Source organism: Helianthus annuus, chromosome 9 (assembly GCF_002127325.2).
Source record: "Helianthus annuus cultivar XRQ/B chromosome 9, HanXRQr2.0-SUNRISE, whole genome shotgun sequence".
Taxonomy (NCBI): domain Eukaryota; kingdom Viridiplantae; phylum Streptophyta; class Magnoliopsida; order Asterales; family Asteraceae; genus Helianthus; species Helianthus annuus.
Genome location: NC_035441.2, coordinates 72,623,263 through 72,649,614, shown reverse-complemented (window position 1 = coordinate 72,649,614; position 26,352 = coordinate 72,623,263). Strand labels below are relative to the sequence as shown.

General features: G+C 34.9%; 2 protein-coding genes across 2 annotated transcripts; both read right to left on the bottom strand.

Moving 5' to 3' along the window:
- Positions 1 to 8,830: 8,830 nt before the first annotated feature.
- Positions 8,831 to 11,574, bottom strand: LOC110875864. Its single transcript, XM_022124059.1, has 8 exons — positions 11,434 to 11,574; positions 11,069 to 11,294; positions 10,241 to 10,325; positions 10,000 to 10,138; positions 9,736 to 9,903; positions 9,275 to 9,586; positions 9,094 to 9,171; positions 8,831 to 8,998 (listed from the first exon to the last, which is right to left on the bottom strand). Exons 1-8 carry the CDS (start codon positions 11,572 to 11,574, stop codon positions 8,831 to 8,833), a joined length of 1,317 nt encoding a protein of 438 aa, XP_021979751.1.
- Positions 11,575 to 21,876: 10,302 nt separating this feature from the next.
- Positions 21,877 to 25,718, bottom strand: LOC110875865. Its single transcript, XM_022124060.1, has 2 exons — positions 25,103 to 25,718; positions 21,877 to 21,941 (listed from the first exon to the last, which is right to left on the bottom strand). The coding sequence occupies exons 1-2, from the start codon at positions 25,716 to 25,718 to the stop codon at positions 21,877 to 21,879; spliced, it is 681 nt and encodes a 226-aa protein (XP_021979752.1).
- Between the last annotated feature and the right edge of the window lie 634 nt (positions 25,719 to 26,352).

Below are 26,352 nucleotides of genomic sequence, written 5' to 3'. Positions count from 1 at the left end.
TACAGCTTCTTCTATAGTTTGAGGTCTAGCCGCCTTGACTACATGCCTAATTTTACTGATTAATCCCCAGATGTAGCGGGAGATTAATACTGGTTCAGGTGATGCAAGGGTTGGCACTATTCTATCATATTCAAAGAATGTAGTTGTATATCTCTTACTATCCACTCCAGTCATCCTAAGGTTTAGGAACTTATTTGCTATTTGTTCCTTTTCATTGGGAGGGCAGAATTTCCTTTCCACCATGTTCTTAAATTCCTCCCATTCCATATTGTAAACCCTGTCACTTCCCCTAGACTGGAGGATAGTGTTCCACCATTCTAAGGCAGAGTTCTTAAACAGATTGGAAGCAAACATTATCTTATCCTCTTCCACACACTTGCTTATTTTTAAGAGTGCCTCAGTCTTTTCTATCCAGCGTAGAGTTGCAACGGCCCCTTCATTGCCCGAGAATTCCAATGGTTTACAAGACCAGAATTCTTTATAAGAACAACCATAAGACATGGTTCTTCTTCTTTTTGGAATGGGCACTTGAAGTATGGGTCCATTGTTTACGCTGTGTTCTGGTTTAGTAGGTCGCTTACTGCCATTGTTACTTTTATTATCAGCTTCCTTAACTGTTTTAATAATATATGGCATTGCGTCTATAATCCCTTGTGCCACTATGTGTTGGATGACACTATTATCCACTTGGTTTCCATTATTATTGTTGTTCGGGTTATCGTTGTTATTCTGGTTATCGTTATTCTGGTTTTCCTGGTTCACTTCGTTGTCCATCTGAATTTTAAACATTTTCCACATATTAATATCACAAGAAAATATTTAACGCAAACAATCACACAACACACATATTGATCAAAATCGTCGAACATTACGACTTTTACTCTTTCTTATATATTATGCATCTAATACAAACTGGAACTGGAATTTAAAATTACAATACCATTAGGTATCGGTAGGTATTGTCTAGTTTTTTTTTCAAACATACACACATATTATTTATTTATTTATTTATTTATTATTATTATTATTGTTATTATTATTATTATTATTATTATTATTATTATTATTATTATTTTTACTGGTATGGGTTCATCCAGAACTCCATATTACGCTCGTCATACTTCCAAACGAGTCGTTCTCCTATTTGCTTCATCCTCTCGCTTCCTTCTAAAATCTCCTCAGCAAAGGTTCGGAGTTCTTGCATATTTTCTGCACTCATTGGGGGTGTAGGAGCTGGTACTGGGTTTGGGAACTGGGGCATGAGTTCTTGGTAAGGATAAGGATTCTCTAGAATTTCCCTGATGTATTGATCGTTATCATAATAGGGATCTAGAGGGTCCAAGTCTGGGTAGGCTGCTAGGTTTGGCATGGGTTCGTCTTCTGGTATTGGGTAGCGTTGCTGGTAATCCCTATGGTCGTCAAACCACGGGTCATAGTTTGGGTCTAAGGGATTGGGTGCTGGCACTCTAGGTATCTCTGCTGGGTCAAAATCATGCATTTGGATTTGGTTTTCTGGGTTGTTTTCAATTTCCATTGGCTATGTGGGAAACAGTGGTAAGGGCTGGGATGCTATGAGTTGTTCCAGGTTAGGGTCGACAGCTGTAGTTGCTAGGATATGGAAATTTGCTAGACTCCCATTGAGCATATCCTGGGTGTGAGCATCTGTTCTCTCTTAACGGCTGCTAAAGCTCACTGATGTTGTAACTTTTTCATCCTTTTCCTACGTTCATGTGCTCCTCTACTGAACCATCCTCTCTTCTTAGGAGGGAATGGCTCTTTAGACTGAGCCTTAAACACGAATATCCCATCTTCATTGTCAGTTGAATACCCTGAGAGGGTAGGCTGTGAAGAGGTGCCTTCGCTCCTAGGGGAGCTTGACAACTGACGGTAGACGTCGGAAGGTCCTTGGTCGCTCATACTGTAAACTAACAAATAGTCAAATAACGCACAACAATAAAATCCAATTATGCACGTAGTTCCATAGAAAATTTCCTAACATATTGAATAATTTTGGTGTCAGCAGAACACTTCTGTGATTGAATCAGTAGCTTAGCTCTGATACCACCTTCTGTCGCAACCCCCGTCCCCTAGATTACCAGGAACGGGCGGCCGCGGCCAGTTTCAGTGGTATCGGTGTTTACCATTTTGGCAGCGGAAATTACACAGTACCGTAGTTAGGAAATATTTTATCAGAGTAAAATACCACATTTTATAATATTAAACATGTGGGAAAAATCTCAAGTTTTAAATACACACATTTTCATAGGGATAAACCCTATTTTATTTAATAAAAACATCTCTTTATTTTAGGTAACTTTATAGCCACTTTTCCAAGTCTTCAGTGCTGTCCAGCTGACTTCTATTTGGCTTTCACAATTTGTTACCTGAAACGCGTTTAAAAACATTTTGTCAGTGGGAAATACTGATGAGTGAATCCCAGTTTAATCAAGATAAGTAAAACCATTGTACAGTATTGAGGGTGGTAGCGCAATTACATTTGTTTCCATCTACGTTAATTACTACCCACGGAACTATCAACCCGACTTGTGGTCATGTTACTACTCACAATGTAGTAACAAATTTTGTATACAAAACCCCAACATACCGACGATAATTGTAGAATACAAATACTCAATAACTATTTAATATAATATTAAGTGGTTGAGGTTTTGTAAAAACAGTTTACAAAAAGGAGATTACTCACATTGCTGTCTTAGGGTTTTCCTTAAGGATTTCCTGGTGATTATCTATTGATTACACAAATGCACACGCGTTAGTATAATAACCCAATTTTTACATTAGTAATACCCTCCCCGAGACGGCTTTCCAACGACTACGTCAGGCAGAACCAGGACAGCCGTTACGAAACCCTAGATCAATCGAGCAGCGTAATACATAACCGGGGTTATGATACTTAGAACGAGGCAGAACTTCGTTATTTAGGGGGTATTATGCCCGAAAATTACTTTAGCTATGTAGAAATTCGAGAGAGAAAGTTGTTGTGAGCGATCGGAATGAACTGCCGATGCCCTCAATTTATAGGGCTGATTATTGTCTTTGTCGTGCCCCGCGTAAGAGAAGGAGAGGGCCTTCGGGCCCCGCGAGGCCAGCTAGGGTAGGCCCTAGCTTGGCTGATTCGGCCACTAGGCGTGACACGAGGCTGTCACGTGGTGGCCTGGGGGCTCGCCCTGACTCCGAGCTGTCGCGGCCCGCGTAGGAACACAAGGGGGTCTTCGCGCCCTGCGAGCGACCCCAAAATCTTGTTTTTATTTTATTTTTAATTATGACACGGTATTTGGGCTCGGTTTTCTTATACGGGGTATGTTTTAAGACATATAGGGTCAGTTAAAAGATATTAGGGGTGTCGAAAATTTATTTAGGAGGGTTGTTATAATAATATAATAAAAGTTACTTATCACCTTCATGTTATCAAAACAATGTATCTTATCATCAAAATTTTATACCGAATCCAATAAATCAAACGCATCATCTCCATAAACTGAATCATCCAAAACAACAACATCAGCTTTCTTGAAGGAAACCTCAGTTCTAGTCTCGGAAAGGAAAACGGAAAGCTCAAACGTTTAGATGCAATCATGGTGAAAACCAACCAAGATTCAACTGCTATAGGAACTTTTTCAATCAATTTTAACCATCCATCAGTAAATTCGCATCCATCAGTCCATCCTTTCATCATCACATTCCAAAACCTTTCACCAAGATAGATAGTTGCCATCCCATACTCATAATTTTTACCATAGAATTGTTTCCCAAATTTGTCAGCAATTAGCTATAGAAGAAGCAAAAGAATATTTAGTGCAGACTTACAAATTTGATATGAATTAATGAGCAACAGAAGTTACAACGGATTAGTCAACAAAAGTTAAAATGAGAATTACTCAACAGGGTTAGTCAACAGTAGTTACAGTATTTACACACAACCTAACCACTGTTTGGCTATCAACTATTACATACCTCTGTTGCTATCCAACAGAGGTTTCGTAACAACTGTCATCCATTATGTCCAGCAGAGGTTGCAACGTGGATATATCTTAAATATCAGATGTTAGTCAACCGAGATTAAAAGACTTAGTCAACAGAATTTAAAAAGGTTAGTCAACAGATGTTAAGATTATAAGGAAACAGACGTTAAAAGGGCAAACAAATGTTAGCAAGTTGTTGAGCTAGCAAAAAATGTATACAGTAAGTAACAAATTAATATATCGTTACTTACAGTCATGCCAAGTTCAGGTCTAATATTTGCTGAAATGTAAGAGTTCTCGTAGACATTTTCTTTAAAACATGAGACAACGAATGACAAACGTCCAATAGCTTTTACCAATACAGCATCTTTGGTTTTCAAGCAACAATCTCTAACAAACTTTGTCCATCCATCCGTAAATATACAATGATCATCTCTCTTCCTTACTCGTACTAACCATGATTTGTCACCATCAAGTAACTCTATAATTCGACCGTACGGGACCTCCTTGCCCCACAACAGAGTCTCAAAATCAAGTGGTATATTCTGCAACAGTAGTTAACAAACATCTTACCTCAAAAATTAATGTAGAATCCTAATAGTAGCAAGAAAGTTAAAAAACATACCAAAATATAAAATCATCTTCATTGAGGAATTTTAAAAAGGATGGTGTTTGATTGGATAGATTCATATCTGCAATAAACAATTTAAACTTACAAGTTATAAAGATGAACAACATCCAACAAAAGTCATAGACAAACAACATTATAAAATAGACATCACTAACATCCCTTAAACTAAATCAACACTTAAAAAACACAAGTACCAAATATTAACCAGACTATTTGTATAATAACCCACTTAAGGTATTATAAAAACAAAGCACAAAACGAAAATCATCATCTCTCACAACAGTTAAGCAAATGAGCATCAACCAAAAATTATATGGTTGATTTATCAATCGTAATGTAGAACACAACATCATGAAGATGCATGCACAAATTGTGACAGAGAATGCTATCAGTAACTTCATTTAAGTTAATGCAGTACATAATCGATAAAAATACACCGGATTACAACAACTATTATTTGCTTCAAGAAAGAATATGAAACGCCGTTAGTGACAAATACATACTCATAACATCAAATAATGATTAATCTAACATTTATAATACAAACAATAAATTCAAAGAAACAATACTTGGTTTTATAGCGTGTAATCTATATTATGCAATAGAACCTTGCCGATTTTGATAAGAAAGTTATTTGAGAAAACTTCCGAATATGTTTTCTGAAGCTTATATTCAATAATGGAGATGAAAAGTATATTAAATGAAGTTAATACAGATGTTACATTTACACTGGTTGGTTGAAATTAAGTTTTGTAAAATTTATACTTTACCCCCTTTTACATTAAAACGGGGCAATTTTTGCACAGCAGCAACCACTGCTTGAATATAAATTTAATGTTAAATAAGAAAAACTTATCTATTAATTCATATATTTATATAATTAAAAATGGTATTTAAATCCCGATATTAAAGATTATTATAAGTGAAATAAGTAAACAATTACAAGTTAATAGATAAATATCTTACTTTCAACAATCCTAATACAATCTCACCTCTTCTTCTCCGCCGAAAAAAACTCTACAGTTTCTTCTTCTTCAGACTTGACGATCAGAAGTTTAAAGTTTTAGATCAGGTATTTTTTTTTTTGTTCTCTTGTGTATTTTACAGGTATGCTTTGACATGTTCCTTTCAGTTTCCTCATTTCAAATTATATAAACATCAAAATCATAATCTACTGATGTTAAAATAGATAAACTTATATGAACATGTTTTCTTTATTTATAATAAGATTTATATCAACCTATTTAGTTACATTTTGATTCATTCCATTTAAATAAGAATCTGAAATATTATTGTTTCATAAATATTTAGTTGTATATTTTACGAATGGTTTTAGAATTATTGTATGAACTGCCATGTAGTGTTGATAAATTTGTTCTATCAATATTAATTTTGATCAAATATTCTGCAATCAGTTTATAGTACTCATATGTCTGATTTGTAAGTGAATATAGCCTTGGCTGGAGTCATTCCTCTGAAGTTTGAAGTTGACACAAACATGGATATTTGAAAACTTTATTGCCATATAATACTTTTTTATTATACAAGTATATAAATTTGATCTTACACAGTGTTAGATTCATATTGTTGGTTGTAGGGTCCATATTGAAGTACAGAACATATAAGTTTGGTCCTACATAGTGTTGGATATTTTTTATACCTTAAATAGAATGCTTTTTAGATACAATTGATTTTATGTTTTAGTATTTAATTGTTATTGTATTTTTTTTACTTTCAGATGAAGTTTATGATAATTACCAATGTATCTGAATTGACAGACCTAAATGAGGGATTGGTAAGCTATACTCTTAGAGCAAATTAGCTCAAATCAAAATTGTATGCTAAAAACTGTATTTATAAAATTAAAGATATATCAAATGTTGTGTATTTTATATACATAGGTACTTCCAAGGATAATGAATAACCAATTCCCAAGAAAGTGTGAAGTAATAAATTTGGTTGATTATATGGGATTTAAGTATAAGGTTGCAGTACAGAGAATCGATCATAAAAGTAAGAGGATAAATGGGCCAGAATGGACTCGGTTTGTTGAAACTTATAGAAATAAGAACATAGACAAGCTGTGTTTAAAAAAAATTGAAGGAAGTAAAATTTGAGATAAATGTTTTAAACAATGAGGGATTGGAGATTAGAAACGGTGGCTCGAACAGATATTATGTTCATGGTTGCTTTATACGGCTGAAGAAGAAACATACTGCAAAGCAGGTTAAAAATTGCTACCTTATTTTTATATATTGCCAGTGTATCTTTTGGGCTGTTGGAAAAACTTCTAATTTAAATTTTGAATCCTATATAAAATCTAATATGACATTTCTGAAATGTATGAAAATTATAGCATTTACCACACGATTTCCTGAAGCTATTGTCGGAGAGGAGACTAACTTGGTTACAAAAGTACATGGACCAAAGCAGAGTAGTAAAGTTGACGTGTATTATGTTTTCTCTCCTGAAAACAAAAAGGGATTGGCTGCTGGTTTTATGGGACCAGGATGGACAACTTTTTGCTTTGAAAATGACATTGAGGAAAGCTGCCAACTGCTGTTTCAATGGATTGGAAGTACTTCTGAAGACGACTTTAACTTCACTGTAAAGGTTTTTAACAAAGACTGGATTGGACTTCACGGGGAGACTAAACATCACTGCAGCCGTAGCAATCATCAACACCGTAAAAACCATCCACATTATAAAAAACAGTTTGAATACCATGTTATAGAGAAACACAACTTGGTATTTACATATCCACTTTTAATATGGTTGATTTTACTTATAACGTTGGATCTATCTGTTATTACTTAAAGTATATGTTGTTTTGAATGAATAACTAAAGAAAGAATTTTCCTTTACAGGCAATACCGAGGAACTTTGTTCGAGAACACCAGCTAAATGACTAACATAGAGTTGTGTTGTCATTTGGTCATGTGAAGTTTTTGGTACAACTGGTTGTTAGGAGAGATCCTAGAAAGCCTGACGACAACAACCATCTAGTGATGTATACAAGCTGGCAACGTATCATGGATGAAACGGGAATATCTGTGGGGAAAAAGCTGCGGTTTGAGATAGTCAAAGAAAAAAGTGTAACACGAGATAAAATATACTTTGAAGTTTGTTGACATAATCTTTGAACATCTTTTCACCAATTAATGATTTTATGTTTTAGTTGACATGTTTGATGGACAACTTTCTTGTTCGAAAACTAACTTAAGAATGAAGTGATGTAGTGTTAGTATATAAAGTTATATACTTTCAAAACTTTGTGGTTTTATCTTATTTTTCAAGTAAACATTACTATATTTTGCATCTAAACATTACTATTTTCCATTACATTTCCCGCTCGCTCAACAAAAAGAAATATAAGACTCAAAATTAATAAAATAGTATACAACTTGTAATTACAAATAACAGTGTTTTAAAAATCTGCTCCTACCAAAGGGACAAACTCAACATTTGTTTCGCTAAACTTTGCAAACCAAAACGTCTGTTGAAGATAACCATTGTTGAAAGAAAAGTCTGTTAAACGAAACAACCTCAGCTCATGAGCCAAACAAACTCTGCTGATGAACCAAAAGGTCTGTTAAGACAAAGACTACTGAAGCAAAGGTCTGCTAAAGAGAACCTCTGCTGATGAAGCCAAATGTATGATGAACCTAAGTTCTGCTGTGGACCAACAGATATTACACAATTCAACAGAAGATCTATAATATAAGATCTTTAACAGATGATGATCAACAGCTCATAAGGTCTGTTGAAGCACGCTATAACAGTGCTTAGCCTTTAACAGATCTTTAACAGTTCTTAGGGGTTAACAGATGTTAGCACGCTATAACGGTGCTTAGCCTCTAACAGATGTTAATGTATCTTAGACCCCAACAGTTTTCCGACTAACCAATTAATTAAATTTTCATTCATCAATCTAACAATAATATACAACCCTACTACTTGTCCAGTCCATCAATATCACAAAAAATGTATATAATGTATAATAACAATATTATATAACAAACAAAAGGTTAACCTTACTTGATATTCAAACCATAGACATTACATACCATATTCATCATTGTAGCCCTTACAAACCAAACTTTTAACCACAGTTTGTTAAAACAACAGTTAACAGACATAAATAAAAACCACAAGGATTCTTCAAAAATAAGTGGTTTCTACTTATCTCTAATAAGAATTGTTTTTTCATAAGCATCTAATTGTTAACCTTAGTCAGTTTCTTCCAGGTTCTTCTCACATTAATGGATAGTTCACCAACATTGACAACATCAGCATCTTGAACCATCCGCTTTCCATTGGGACTTGATCCAGAATCCTTTTCAACTTCAACGGCTGAAGAGTCGGAAGTAACAGAGACAGCATCCTTGCAACAGATCACAAAACAATTATTGATCTCATTTAATAAAATAATGAACTCTTTTTAAACATACTAAACATACTTTAAAAATAAATACTCACCCTTGAAGTTCGTTCAGCAGACACCTGGGAAGATTCTGAAAGGTTAACATCTTTAATGTCAGCTACCTCTTGAGTAACCTAAAGGATCATAATATATGATATCATATAAAAAAGTTCAGAATCCAGTGTTTAAAACTCAAAAGAAAAATAAATAGATTGAAAGAGTAATTTTATATGCTACCTCATCAGTATTTTCATCACCATTACCATCTCCACCAACCAACTCAGCAATTATTACTGGATCATCACATGTTTTTTGCACAGTATAAACACGATAGTCATTTTTATGATTGAACTCTGAAACATCAATCTTAAAAGCAGCCTTCTTATCAACCAATCGAAATATCTCATGAGGGAATCCAGTATCATTGGCCTTAACCTGCCTCTCTCTTATGTCACTCGCCGCTAATCCAAGAAGCTTTTGAACATTTCTATCAAACATAACAAAAGAAACACTACCACTCTCATCCTGCACCCGGACTGCACCTTGAACCTGAAATATACACAAATAACTAAGTAAACTGCAAAACTATATTCAAATATCAGTCTTAGAATGTTACTTATATAAATATAACGCTAAATAATCATCATTGCTTACTTTGTTGTGATCGATGTACATTCACTATGACATTTGGGACAAACCAAATAAGTCGCAGGCAATCGAACAATATCATCTGAAACATTTTCAACATTCTGCAAGTATTCACGTTTACCCATCACCTTCTTGAAACACTTACGACAGGCAACATAAAACCGACCATACTCTTCTTGCATAATCTTAATTGTCGCAACCACAACACAAGACATTTCCTGTAAAAACAATATATGAACTTGCAATCTCTAGTTTGACAAACATGCAGTTGATAAACCAAACAAATAACCAAACTATATAAAAAGATGTGAAACCTTTTCTATCTCATTAATCTCATCAACATGTTTCTTCACACCATCTGTTACAAATTCTTTATGCAATGAAAAAACACTCTGAGACGATAGTATTGTTTGAGAAGTAGAACCACTCCCTTGTCCAAACTTCAGTATAAGCCTTTTGAATACCACAAATGATTAGAATTAGTATACAAATAACATGAAACCAAGTATTTGACTTGAACATCTATATACAATAGAAATTACATTGACAAATTACCTCCTCCTTAGCTCATTAACTTCATCAATTTCTTCATTCAGAAAAATCCGTGTTGCAAACTTATCACTTTGAACAGTATATTCACCTACATGAAAAAATATATAGATATTTAATGTATACCTGTCTTTATATTGCCAGAAATAAACAGTATAGTTATGATTTGCAGAAAGTAACAAAAATACCTTTCCATTCCTTACACTTTCCATGCTATATAACAGCCATCACATGCTCATGAGATGGAATTTAGAAATGAAGTCATTAATCTGCAGAGCATAATCATTCCACACAGTACACCGCAAAACCTTACCCCTACATGAAAAGAATATTCATATGACGATATACTAAAGACTAATTTATGACCATTTCTTTACAAATCTCTAATATCAAAACCACATTGAATGAATAAAAACAGAAAATCAAAGGAAAATTATGACATTTATTAAAGTAGCAAATGAGCCATAAATTAACTAACATATTCACTAAGAATAAACTGTAGACCTCATTTATTACCATGATTCAGCATTAGATATAAACACTATAGATCTTATTTATTACCATTACCATGATCCCACATTAAATACCAACATTCTTCATCCTATTTATTAACATCATTAAATACAAACAATGATCAGTACATGACTGCACATGTAAACAACAACTTACTCCAAGTCTTAAATATCGAAATTCATCTTCTTAGTCTCCTTTGGAGGCCGATCAAAGATTTCAAGATCTCCACAACAAATCACAGATCCAGCAACATCTATATGATCACATTATACAAGAATATAAGTAAAACTCTCTAATATTATACAAGCAAGACATGATTACAAAAATATACACCACCAACACTCAAAGCGTTTAATGCCTCTCCTTGAAGAATATCTTCATAAGCTCTGAAGTTGAAATCATACTCAACACCTTGCCAATCTCTCACAGGAGTAACAGTTGTGCATCTATAAAAGTTGATTTTATAAGGCTGCACTACTACTTTATATAAATCTTTATTCTCACCAACACCAAATTTCGTCAAAATCACAACAACATTTTCTTGAAGCTGTCATCAAAAACAGGTATCAGATGACTCTTAATACCTGCTTGAATCTTAGCACCCTGAAAAACATTTAAAGAAAGTATCTTCTAAGCATACACCACTACATTCTCTAATAAAACGGAAAAGCAGAGATATAAATTACCTTTTCATCAATGAAAATGAGATCCATCTTGTAACCCTGATTCCATTTTCGAATAATTCTCGCTTTCATGTTCCACATATCCTTCCCAGGATTCAAATCGTTAATAAAACTAAGATTGTTACTGTCAACTGATATTGACATGCTTCTAATTCGGAATTCGGATTGTGACTAAATTTCAAATTTCAAATTTCAAAATCAGAGAAGATGAAAGCACGATGAAATATGAAGAGGGAAATGAGAAGAAAGCCTTATATAAGAAGGATGATTGACAGGAGTTTCTGAGTGACATGCATTAATTGTTAATTACTTATTCCCATGCATTTTTGAATTTGAATTTCCCGGTAATTAGCCTTAAACATCTGCTGATCTAAAAGCATTACGGAAGATAACAACAACTGCTGCTAGTTATTAAAGTAAAGTCACATATAAATGAGCAGATGTTTACCCTGGCAGAGGTTTAGACCGAATTTTAAATGATTTTATATATTAGGCTTTATGATGCAATAATGACATAAGAAAAGCCTTGTTGGACAGCCTCTCTGGCTGACACATCAGCTTTTCTTATGTCACTCAGATTTCTCCTTTTATAGAAAGTATAGATATATATAGGGTCAGGATTTAGAGAAAACGGTGAAAAGTGTGATAACGGAGAAAAAAATCATGGTTAATTTGTTTAAGGATTATAACTAAATAAGAGAAAAGAAAGGGCGGGAAAAGAATTCTGAGGATACATAGAAATACGACACGTGTCCTCCATAGGTTTACTTTATTAGATAGTATGTATATATATAGGGTCAGGATTTAGAGAAAACGGTGAAAAGTATGAGAATGGAGAGAACGGTTATGGATCGTCAGATTAAAACAATCTATGATCTACATGACGCGGTGGCGTTTTCGTAAAAAAACATAACTTTTATTGTTGTGGTGCGCTTCATTAAGGGTAAAAACGTCTTTTGATTTCTCTACACAAAACGCCATCTCATGAAATAAAACGCCATTAAAATTACCACCTTAACCTACAATAGCACACACAATTATAATCTAAAAAACGCCAATAGATATAAAACGCCAAAATTAATTATAATAAAATCCCGCCTAAAAAAACCGCCAAAAACATCCTATATATTATACAACATCTCAGAACTTCTAATAAAAACACACAAAAACCTAAACGCCATATTTAATATATACCATTCGTCTTAGAAACGCCAAAAAACCCAAACATCAAATATCCTCTAAACCAAAACGTTTATTTGAAAATTCAGTTTGGTTGTCGGTAAGGTTTCGCTCAATGTAATGGACAAAATCCTTAACTGAGGATATTGTCCGTTTCATTGAGTAAAATCTTATTGACTTTATCCTCAACTTCCATACAATTTATAACGCCAAAACATACAAAAACATAATTGAGGTTTGTTGTCAATAAAGTTTAGCTGTATGGGGTGGACAACATTGTCAGAGATCTTTCTTAACCGAGGATTAACAATGTTGTCCATCTCATACAGCAAAACATTATTGATTTTAGCATAATCAAATTTAGAGGATAAAGGTACTTTTATTTAGTGGCGTTCTTTTTCTCGGTAAAACGCCAAAAAGTTAAAAAATCAAACATCGTTCCTTGGAAATTCAAGATTATTAGCTGAAGGGTGTAACTCAATAACATTTTGCTGCATGAGATGGACAAATCTTCAAGAAAAAGAAGTTGATGTCACACTTTATTCTTCCAAACGGCGACAAAAAACTACTTCAAAAACAAAAAAACAAAATGAATCATACGAAAGTCGAAATAGCCAGTTAAGATGATTCAAAAAAGAAGAAAGAGACTGGTGACAGTGAAGATTTGAAAGTTCAATTGTTTATATATATATATATATATATATATAATTTTCTTTTTCAGTTGATTGTTATATAATAACAACGCCATATGTAATAAAAATGCCACACAGCCAAATGCTTGTCAAAACGCCAACATGACATAAAACGCCCCCAAAAACTACCAAACCATAATAAAATTACTTTGGACAAGTATTATAAAAACCAAACTTGAAAATGTAACTAGAAACAGTTACTACAAAACAGTAAAACTGAGAGACGGAAAATTTATTATATTAGAATCTAAAACGTCAAACTTAAAAGATGGGACGTGTTAAAGACTTCAGAGATAAAAGCTTATAAAAAACAATAATTACAAACAGTAACTGAAACGACGGATACTTTATTATAATAATACACCGCTTAACCTACGCGCCACAAAACACAACCTTATAAAATGATACGTCTCAGAAACTTCCATTTGATCAAACCAAAAAAAAAATAAACGCCAATACTACTAAATATCACTCACTTTAAAACGCCAAAAAATAAAAAAAAAATCAAAATATGGCTAATATGCTTTCTTGGATATTCAGTATTGTTCTTCTTGAAGTTTCACTGAATGGATTGTTAGGTGAGGGTAGTAACTCAGTAAGATTTTGCTGCATGAGATGGACAAAATCTTCAAGAAAAAGATATTGATGACAGTTATATGTCATTTTGTGTTCTTTGTTCTTGAAGAAGTCTTGGATGAGGAGAAGAGATCAATGACACTGAAGAGTGGGATGATTATAAAGATGAAGATCAAGTTGAAGAACAAAGCGAAAAATCCATCCACACGTCATAGATCTATGTCCCCAAACATCCACAAAAAGCCAATTCAACAGACGAGCAGGCAAAATAATCAAACCGATGGGTTTGTTAAGTTTTACATAAAACGCCATATATTTGGTAACAGCATTTGTAGTATTAAAGAAGAGAGAGACTAATGACAGTGAAGATTGTGAAGAGAGATCCGATTAGGATTTTTAATTTATTTTTTTCGCTTCTATGTTTTTCCCTGTGGTTGTAATATAGTTGTAAAACGCCAATATACCACAAATGCCAAAATGTATATAAAAATAATAGAACAATGGGCCATCATGTCTAAAACGCCTTGAAAAACGCCATTCAAAGAGATTTGAAAAAACGCCATAAACGCCAAAATGTCAATAAAACGCCATATAATTATTGAATTTGGTTAATGCCAAAAATCTTAAACCCCAAAAATAAATCAATATTGTGAAAAACGGAATTGGAAAAGCGGAAGTTAAAATGACAAAAAAGCTCATACGCCCTAATTATATCGCGCGCCACGTGTTGGACCAGGATGTGTTCTCACCGTTCTCACACGTTTGGTCGTTTTCTCCTGATCCCGTTTCTATATATATATATATATATATATATATATATATATATATATATATATATATATATAGGGTAGGGTTCATGCGAGAACCACTTTTATTGCGAGAACCAACGTGAACACAACAAAATAAACCCACTACATCACCGCCCAAAACCTAAAAAAAAACCTAAACCCCACACCACTCCCCAAAGACCTAAAAAATCCCTACCCCCCCCCCCCATGTGAAAAAAAAAAAAACTAAAAAAACCTAACCCGCCAGCTAAATGCTAAAAACTAAACCATAAAGCTAAACCCCCCCAAAAACCTAAAAAAAATCTAAAAAACACACAATTTTTTATGACGAAAAGTAGAGAATTTTTTGTAAAAAATATTTAAAAAAAATTTGTGTGTTTTTTAGATTTTTAAGGTATTTTTGGTTGTGTTCACATTGGTTCTCGCGGTTCTTGCAATAAAGGATGGTTCCTAACGGATCCTTCTTATATATACTATATAGGGGACCGCTAAAATGAAAACCACCTCCAGTTGTAAGAACCATGAAAACTACACCGTACGGGGCGAGTTGGACCAAAATTTTTTTTCATAAACGTAGATGCGTGTATTATAAACACATTTGTAAAAAAAAAATTCAGAAAAAAATATCGTGTATGTAGTTTTGAGCACCACAAGTTTGTGTTTACGGGTATCGTAAATTTTAAATAAAATTTATAGTACCGTAAAATATCGTGTATGTAGTTTTGAGCACCACCAGTATTAGACTCGCTCTTCAGGGCTTGAGACTAATGCACGCTATAGTCTTTGAGTCTTTTTGTTTCTATTGTGTCTACATTGTGATTGTGGTGATTTGTTGATTGTTGTTGTGGTTGTGGTTGTTGTGATTATGAATGTTTCTACAACACATGAAATTGCATGTTAAATATACTTTTAAAATATTTCTAAGTAAAATACAACAATTAATAAAGCAAAACATTTTATTTAGAAATATAGATCTATTCAACAACATTTCGTTGACCAAAAACCTTTTTACACATGATACAAGTACGTGACTTTGAGAGGATTCGAAGTTGAAGACACATAGGATGTGCCTTAGTAATAAATGAGATATTTGTACAAGATTATTTGTCTTTTATATATGGTGTGACTTTTGATGAACAAATTCTATGATTATGTGTGACAATTTAAAATTGAGCTTTTAAATCTTAAACTTATAATAGTATCATGAGCTATGCACAATAATCATGCCCCGTTACATATCTGCTGCGAGTCAGGGTGTGACAACATAAACCATTAATTTGTTTATATTTTAGAAAGGAAATTTTAAAACATCTTCAAAATCAAAATTTATAAAAAGCACTTTTCCTCAGTCACTTTATAAAATCTCATAACTATCCATCAAAACATACCTTCTTTAAAAACAAGGTTTTCAAAACATACCTTTTCTTCTGTAGTGTCCAGCCCACATTATGTTCATCCATTTGGCCCACATTTTAATTAGAACATATGAATTAATAAAAAGCCCAATTTAAATTTTACTCTTATCCCGTGTAACAAATTGATCAGCCCATAACTTCACTATTATTTTATTTTTAATTACTTCAATTTTAATTATGATCAGCCCATTACTGCACTATTATTTTATCTTTAATTACTCACCGAAAATTTCTAATTGATTTCCTCTTATCTCATCGTAACATGCAAAAGAAAACCAAAATAAACTCAATGAATCGTAGCATGCAAAAGAAAAAACCTAAATAAACTCAATGAATTAAAATAGTAATTAAACCCTTGTCAAATGCTATAACTAAATTGGATCATGACAAAAGTCATTTAATTCGATGAGTTTCCTGTGATGTAATTTCAACAAAAATAAAAGGATTCATTTTATTTATTAATTTTTTCCTTTTTTTCATCACCATGTGTATCATAGTTAATTTTGGTTGCCAAAATGCATAAACATGGTTTGTAACTTGACTCGGTAAGACAATATAGTCTGGCTAGAATAGAGCGATACAGGACTTTTCGATTTGGAGCGTGTGATAACCTTATACATGAAGTTCATAGTTCAATAAAAAAGAATCTTGACTCGTTGATAGGGATGTACCCACACTTTGAGTTAGGGGGCAACCACCCCGAACAAAAAAAAAAAAAAAAAAAAAAAAAAAACCAGTGTTACTTATAGGCAAAAAAACCAACCGTCCCATTAAAAGTTTGGTTGAATTTACCAATCCTTTTTCTCAACTACAAATGAAAATTAAGGGTGGGTAAATTACACTTTTCTTCGTTTATGTTTGTACAAGATTGTAATGGACACCATTTAACTTCAACACTTACAACCACAATTCTTTATTTGCAAAACTCATTACACGTTACGTCCTTTAGCCCTAATCTTATTAAAATTTTTAGTTAAGTATGAAAGGTGCTTTGCACATGAGGGTAGATTGGTATTTTACTCATTTATTATTATTATTATTATTATTATTATTATTATTATTTTAACAAATAAGATAAAAAAATGTTAAAAATTTTTCATTTAAGTATGAATAATCATCCTTTCTCTCTCAAGTCACTCTTTCTCTAACTTCAGACAACCCCCACCATCTTCATCGCATTGCCTCGTCGGAGATCTGGTTCTTCGTCGCACACCACTATGGCAGTATGGTTGAGACGAGCGAGGCGACGACGGAAAGAGCGACAGCGACGGCGGAAGCATTAGGCTTCTGTTTGCGGCTGAGATCTGGTGGATTCGGGTCTTATCAGTAGCGACAACGATAGAATGGTCTAAACCCTAGCAACGCCGACGGTTCTAGAAGGAATCCGACGAGCAGGTATGCTTCGACCCTTAGATGGTGGTGATGGTTATTGGTTTTGAGGCAGTGGGTGGTTTTCTGTCGATCGTTAACCCTTTCGAATATTGGAGGCGACGATGGTGGGTTGTTGGTTGTGGGCGATTTTCTGTGATAAGGGAAAAACTGAATCGAATCACACACGGGCTCTAATATACAAGATAAATCTATGATTTTTTGACCTGAATCGCACACTAGCCCTAATATGCAAGATTTTTTTACCTGAATCAATTACGATCCACTAAATGCTAATTAGAGTTGGTAAGAAAACTTTACAAAACAGTTGAAATCATAGAAGTTGTAGCAATAATTTTTAGTACAGACATCAAATTAGAAAAAGGAAAACATTAGCCAACTATTTTTAAGAATTACTTTCTTCTTTTAAATTTCAGAGTGAATTTCAAATTTTGTCCTTTATCTATATACCAAATTTCAAGCGGTGTCTTTTGTCTTTAAAATTGACGCATTTTGTACTTATTGTTTCAGATTGTTGCATGGTTTGTCCTTTAACCCTAACTCAGTTTGTTTTTACCGTTAAATGAAATCATGTGCATGTCACATGAGGGTACTTTTGTAATTTGACCCATTTAATTACAAAATTATTTTAATTAAAAAACAAATTTATAAACTCAAAACTCTCTCCCTCTCTCTACACACTTTCTCTCACTAAACCCTACCCATATCTTTAACCAGATCTGGATCTGAGATCAAGAAACCACCATCATTCACTCCCACCACCAACCCAAAGCCAAAAATCAAAATCGTTTACAACCACCATTAAATACCAATAACCACCGTTCACCACCATCATTTATTTTGGGATCGACAACGCAAGTACGGGACGGTCGCAGAGGGGGGGCAAGTGTTCGTGTTGGTGTACGGTAGGAGAAGCCTGTCGGTTTCATATTATTAGTTTAGATTTTTGGTTTTGACTCCATTTTGATTTTAATTTTAATTTCAGACAGAAGTATGGTTTTGTGTTGAGAATTTTGAATTTTGGTAGTGGTGGGTGATGATTGAGATTGGTGGTTGGTGGAGATTAGTGGGAGTGGTGTTGGTATTGAAGGTGGAGATTAGTGGCAAGTGGGCGATGGGTGTTTGCGATGATGTTCAGATGGTGTTGGGGATACATATACAAAAGCTTGTTCACTAAAAACGGGTCATTGAGCAAACCGTTAACGGGTAAATGGGGTGAAAGGGTTTAATCTGTGGTAGATTTCTACAGTTAATTAGGGCGGAAAGGTATAATTTTGGGTCCGGATCAGATGGTTCTTGCATTTGGGTACTGAGAATTAATGAAATCCGGTTATAGAATGGATGAATTGATTGGTCATCGTCTGGATTTGATAAGGCTTTAAAAGATTGATTAGCAATTAAAGAATCTTTGATTTTTGAATTTGAACATGGAGAGAGAGGGGGTATGTTTTGGGTTTATATATATATTTTTTTGTTTTTTCATTAAAATATTTTGTTATTAAATTGATAAAATTACAAAAGTACTCTCATGTGACATGCACATGATCTCATTTAACGGTAAAACAAACTAAGTTAGGGCTAAAGGACAAACCATGCAACATTCTGAAACAATAAGTACAAAACACGTCAATTTTAAAGACAAAGAACACCGCTTGAAATTTGGTATATAGATACAGGACAAAATTTGAAATTCACTCTAAATTTCATGAATGCATACTTGTTCTTTTTGTAGCTGGATGAGTCCACTGAGTGATTCATAGCAAATTTTATTAATGGAGTGGCATTTCAAAAAATAAATAACATAGTACTGGAATTGTTGTGGCTGTCAGTGGTGGTGGTGACAGTGAAAGTCGGGTGGTCGTTGGATGGTGTGGTGGCAGTTGGAGTGGATGTGGTTTTGGATGGTGGGATTAAAGAGAGATGGGTTTATGTTTTATTATTTAGATTTATTTTTGATAAATAAATGGGTAAAATTATCAAGGGTAAATTACACTTTTCGTCCTTTATGTTTGTATCAGATTGCAATGTGTAGCCTTTAACTTTAATAATTACAATCGCAGTCTTTTATTTGGAAAACTCATTACACCTTTCGTCTTTTACCACTAACTAGGTTAATTTTTTTGTTAAGTCTTTTCATTTAATATATATTTCGAAAAAGAAAAACTCAAGAGAGGTGGACAAAAAAACCCTAATCTTGAATCCAGTAAAGATCAGTACTTGAAGCAAATTCACAGATTATCTCACAAGATTTCAAAACCCCCAATTAGAAACAACAACCCCACATTGAATTCAATCATCATCACCTCCATCAACAAATCCATCATCCACCGGTGATCTCTGATGAATCTCAACCGTCCAATCTCCACCACAACCAACAAAAACTTCGTGATATCGTACAAAAACTCACCGGCTCATCGCCGATCTCTGTTCTTGTTCGCCTATTTGAAGACCCAACCAAAGCAGATCTGCAAATTTTAAACAAAATCGAAGTCGGTAATGGTGGTAGTGGCGCCGGTAATGATGGGGTTTCAAATAGCAGAACAGAGATGTGGATTCAAATAGCAGAACAGAGATGTGGATTTGGTTGACTTCTTGAAGTTGTACGTTAACGTACAAGTATGTTAATGCTTATGGGTCTGTGTAGAGGAACTTGGGGGTTTCCGCCGGAGATGCTCGCTTTCACTCCCCCAATCCGTTTCAGGTATTTTCTTGATTCAGATTCATCTCAAATTTCCAAAAAAACATTTTCATCAAGAAACTAACAATTCAACAAACACTCTATGTCCCCCCCCCCCAAACTAATTCGCCCCAAATCAGATGTTGTTCCCAATTTCAGATTGTCCAACGTTTCTAGGTATGCAAAACTTTTGATTTTTATATTTCATCTTTCATGGGTTTTGTATTTTATGATTGATCTCAAATTTTTTGATTTGGGGAATGCAGTTGGAAGACAGAATTTGTTGAGATTCATGCCATAAATCCCAGATTTCATATCCTTTTTGTTCCTGGAAATCCAGGTACGGTGGTTGACTGCTTGTGTTTATGTTCAGCAATTGGGCATATCTTTGTTTTGTTTAAAACTTGCAGATCTGCTTTGGTTGGGGTTTCAAATAGTAGAACAAGAACAAGAACAGAGATGTGGATTTGGTTGGGGAAGAAAGGGTCTAGTGAGAGTGTGTGTTAAGAGAGAGATCTGGTCATATATATATATATATATTAGTTTTTTTTATTACACTATTTTTATTTAAACCGGTAAAAAGACTAAACTACCCTTATATGATAGGACTTAACTGAAAATTTTAACCAGGTTAGTGTCAAAGGATGTAAGACCCGTCTCAGTTATTTAAGATTTTAATCAAAAACACGGATTTTTAAAAACCAATTTACATAATTTTCAAAATTTAGTTATTAGAACTAAGTTTACATAGATATGATGTTTAATACAACCAACTAACTAGTTTAAAACATTCAACATTAAGTAGTGTTTACATATCAACATTGTTTAAAACAAGATTAGATTAGCGCGGAAGCTTCAAAACTTTGTGTTCGGTTCTTGCATTTTTGCTTGATCGGCATCCGGAACGAGACAAACATCACCTAAGGTCAAAACCATATCAAGTATTAGTTTTCACAACAATATAATATGCATAAACAAGTTCGGGTATCGTACGGATAACAAAAAAATAAAAATCTCGCAATTTGGTCTGTCGCGCCACGCGACAGACTTAAACCAATCCTTCGCGTGTCGCGCCCGCACCTTAGCTCCCTGGCGCGTGCCGCGGGGAACATGTTTTCCAACAGGTCCAGTTTCTGGACCTGCATATCTGCCCAGCTCCAAAAATTCTATAAATCCAAACTTTAAAAGCTCATAACTTTTTATCTACATGTCCGTTTTAGTCGATTCTTTTTCCTACGCGTCCGTAATAAAATTACAGATCTAACCATTTAAATTTCACACAACGAAACCCGGTTTATGAACGAATGGTTCAAAAATCCTTGTTTCGATTATCCGACCCATTAGCTATGTATGTATATTTTTCATTATTCAATTCTTTAGCATACTAGACCCTATTACCCATTCCCCGGGCTTGTAAATCTTGGCGTATCAGCACCATTACATGGTTTTACGCCCACAACAGAATTTCATGCTCGTTTTCTCATATTTCGAACATGCTGCCTTATACAACTCTTGCATTTGATTACTAACTGTTCGACCCGATATCACAGGTTCATAAATTTAACTTAGTATATCCGATCTTTTGGCGTGTTTCATTCTAACACTAGCATAATATGAGACTTTCAAGTCTCTACACATGCGTTTTCATTCGATTTTTAACACTTAATTCCTCACTTAAGCATTTTAACGAACAGCTAACGGGTTTAATTTTTACATAACTAGAATCAAGTTCATAACTTGTTATTTTCGCCAATTATAATCACACCTTTCGATTCCATCATGTCAAGCATGCATACTATCATCAAAATTATCATATAGAAATCAAGTAATACTACTTTTGATAGTTATAATTCTTGTGTTCATCCTATTTTGTAAAACCCATCTAACCTATGAATGGGTTATCATAAATTTCATAATTTTGAACATATTTCCTGCAATTTATCAACTAGGATTTACTTCTAAACTTGTTTTCATTACAAGTTTCATCTAAACATCACATAATCAAGCTCCAATTTCGATTTCATCATTTACTAGGAATTTGAGTTGAATCTAAACAACATAATTTAGCATACCTTATGATCCCTTCAATGAGATGATCACGAATTTGTGCTTGAAAATCGATTTGGAACTGATTAGGGCCTTCAATTTGATGGAAATTGCATGAATTAGCGTTTGTGGGGGAACCCTTGTGTCGCCCCTGTGTTTTGATCGACCAGACACACACTTAAGTGTGTGTTTGGTGTAATTATTTTTGTGTTATAAATTTAAGTTTCAAGTTTAACAAGTTTAGTCCCTCAACAATTGTTTAGTTCATATTTTAGGTGTTTTAACCCACTTACTTGTTACCACAAGATTCATGACTAACTGGGTTATTTATTTCCTAGTTAGTTTATTCTCGTTTATTTTATACTTTATAATTCTAATATAAAGTTTTATATTTTCGAGGTGTTACAAGTCCACCCCCCTTAAAAGGGTTTCTGTGACAACTCGAGTTTCCGATTTTCACTTTCACATTTATTGCACGTTGACTTTGACTGTCTAGTTGTTTGACTCGTTGGACTTGAAATTGTACGCGTTGTGTTTTAATGAAACGTATTGTCATGGTGCATATATGTGATTACTTGATGTTGTAAATATAATATTAGGATTATTACAAAACACTTAGACTGATTAAATCACGTAATGCCCGACGAATCGAGATGTGATTCACCATCAAACAAACTAGACGAAACAGAATTTTATTCGCCATTTAACCCACTCGACGAAACATATGTGTTTCGCCGAGCCCTGATTCGCCAAAGCCCAGTTACGGCCCAAACTTGTTTGCGTATATATATATATATATATATATATTAGGTTAGGGGAACGGCTATCCTACTGAAACCCTAGACTCCTCCCCTACTAACGGCAGCCGTGTGACCTCGTAACCCTCGAAGAACGATCAAGATTCCTTCCTCGATTCATCGTGGTTAGTGCAAGTCCTTGTCTGATTTTTTTGTATCTCGAAGCGGTTATTTGAACATTATGCTTGTATGTTATCTGTGATGAGAATTGATATGATGTTGTTGGCTGCTATGTCTCCTTTCGGTCCAATGACGTCTCTTACGTTGGTATTGTCATTATAATTGTTCTTTACAATACCATTTGATATTTATTGTAGTATGTAGTAGTCAAACCCACTAGTTTAGTGGTCCAATAACATCGATTGGTAGTATCAAATTGTCAGTCAACATAGTTCGATTACATGTGATTTTGGAATGGTGCATGTGAAGTGACGGCTAGTTTTGTCTTCAAAGCATGTGCATAGGCAGGATTTAATAATATGATTGTGTTGTATGATTGTCAAACCACTAACCTATTTGGTCCAATGAGAATTGATGGTCAAACCACTAACTTATATGATTTTGTAGGATTTAATGATAATGGTCGGCCACTGTGCATTGGAATACATGAAAATTTTGGAGGGTTTCACTTTAAATGTCGGCTAGTATATATATGGATTTAAGGTGCACAATGGTCCACATAAATAAATCAGTAATATAAAACTAGTGATTGGTAGTAATGGACGACTCCTTGTGATTTCCGATTGGTAGAGTTGGGCGGCCCAAACAAGGGTATTGGCTATTTTATCGGCCCACTAATACATGTTATGCCAACCGAAATATTTAGGAATTTATTTTGTTGCTGTTATGATTTGACGAAACAAAATTATACCGACGAATCACCGGTTGACGAAACCGGATTGGCGAAACAAAGGTGTTTCGCCAAGACCCATTGCGACTGAACAACTTTGGCGAAACGGGAGTGTTTCGTCGGAGTGGGGTCACGACGAATCAGGGGGCGTTTCGTCGATTGGTTAATCTGCACTGTAACTTGGTTAATTCCTATTAAAATTAACTGGAATTATTAACAACTGTTGACTGATACGCATGACTTATATGATCCAGAATACGTGCTAGGTGCTACTTGGTAATTGCTATGTGTTATTTTTTATGATGGTATGTGCATGCGTGAATTTCAAGAATATAAACTGATTGCGTATACGTGCATACTTTAGGACGTGATTGATTTACTTTGAGCACATACCTAGCATACTGAGCAAACCAAGGTGAGTTCACACTCTTACTAAGGCATGGGATTCCCAAGGGTTTGGGAATGGGATTGAAGAAATGAGATTGACTAGATTCGTACATACACTGTTACTAGACTACCATACCATCGTCCTCGGTTGTGCAGGACACATACGTAAAACCTACGTATACTTATGCTACCCACTGTCCTCAGGTTGCGAAGGACACTCACGTAAAACCTACGTGAACTTATACTCACTACTGCCTCGGTTGTGTCAGGCACTTACGTAAAACCTACGTAAACCCCCGCGTACCCCTATCCTCGGTTGTGAAGGATACTTACGTAAAACCTACGTAAACTTGTACGTATTACTGTTCTCGGGATATGTAGAACACTTATGGTTATGAATAGTCTAGTGGTTATACAACATGGGAAGCCCCCACCAATAGAACGTACTATCGGCCCAGTAGAGCCACATGTTACAAACGAACTTACTATTACGCATTTACTTTCTGTGAACTCGCTCAACTAGTTGTTGATCCTCTGTTACATGCCTTGCAGGTCGTTAGATACATGGAGCTTGCACAGGGAGGAGCTGGTCGTTGTGGGCTTGGATCGTGATTGTTACTTTAAACACTTATAACATTTCATACTTATTTATGTTGGGTTTTATTTATACGCTTCCGCTAAACAGTGATAACATACTTATGTTTTGGAACACCTTTCATATGGATTTGGTTTGGTTTAATGGCAATTACTTATACTATATATATTGTTCTATATGATTGGTGGCTTGATCCTGGTCAGTCACGCTCCCAAGCGGTGACACTCCGCAGGTGGATTTTGGGGGTGTGACAGTTTCGTCCCCCAAACCAGAGTACGTACCGAATAGTGTAGGGTAGAGACGTCTCATCTCTTCTTCGGACTCCCATGTGGTATCCGAACCTTTTCTGTGCTCCCATTTGACCTTCACTTGGTCAATTTCTTTGTTCCTCAAACTCCTTACCTTACGATCTAGAATCGAAACCGGCTTCACTACGTAGTTGAGACTATTATCTACCTCAATGTCGTCTTGGGGGATATAAGCGGTTTCATCAGCTAGACATTTCCGGAGATGTGATACGTGAAACGTGCTATGTATCCCACTCAACTCCTCGGGTAGTTCGAGACGGTATGCGACCTTACCAACCCGTTCGATGATTCTAAATGGCCCAATAAGCCTCGAGTTTAACTTTCCCCTTTTTCTGAACCGAATAACCCCCTTCCACGGAGATACTTTTAGCATAACTTTGTCACCAACTTGAAACTCAATTTGTCTCCTTCTTTTGTCTGCATATGATTTTTGTCGATCATGAGCCGCTTTCAAATGGGCTCGGACCAAAACAATTTTCTTATTCGTGATTCGGACTACATCCTTATGTGCAAGCTCACGTGGACCAACCTCATCCCAACACACCGGGGTTCGACATTTTCTACCGTAAAGCATCTCGTACGGAGCCATACATGCCCGTAACATATCTTCCAATGTCTGTATCGTTCTTTAGCTCTGTCCATCCGTTTGTGGATGGTACGCTGTGCTAATGAACAATTTAGTTCCCATTTGCTCTTGGAATTCGCGCCAAGATAGATATCGGTACTCCGTGACGTGCCACTATTTCATTGGTATACACCTCTGACATCTTTCCGGACGTATATGTCTCACGCATCGGAATGAAGTAAGCACTTTTTGTCAGTCTATCCACAACTACCCATATAACATCAAATCCGCGGTTGGTTCTGGGCAGTTTGGTCAATAGGTCCATTGTGATCTGCTCCCATTTCCAAACTAGGATGTCCAATGGTTGCAGCTTACCATATGGCTTTTGGTGCTCTGCTTTGACTTATAAACAGGTCAAGCACTTCTCTACATATTTTACAATATCTCTTTTCATTCCGGGCCACCAATAGTTTTGCTTTAAATTGTTATATATCTTAGTTGCCCCCGGATGGATAGAATAATGGGATTTATGAGCTTCGTCAAGTAGAAGCGTCTTGACTCCACAAGAATTTGGGACCCATATTCTTCCGAAACGAGTCTTCAACCCGTTGTTACCATCTACTAATTCTTTCAATTGGCCAACTATTCTTTTTTTCTT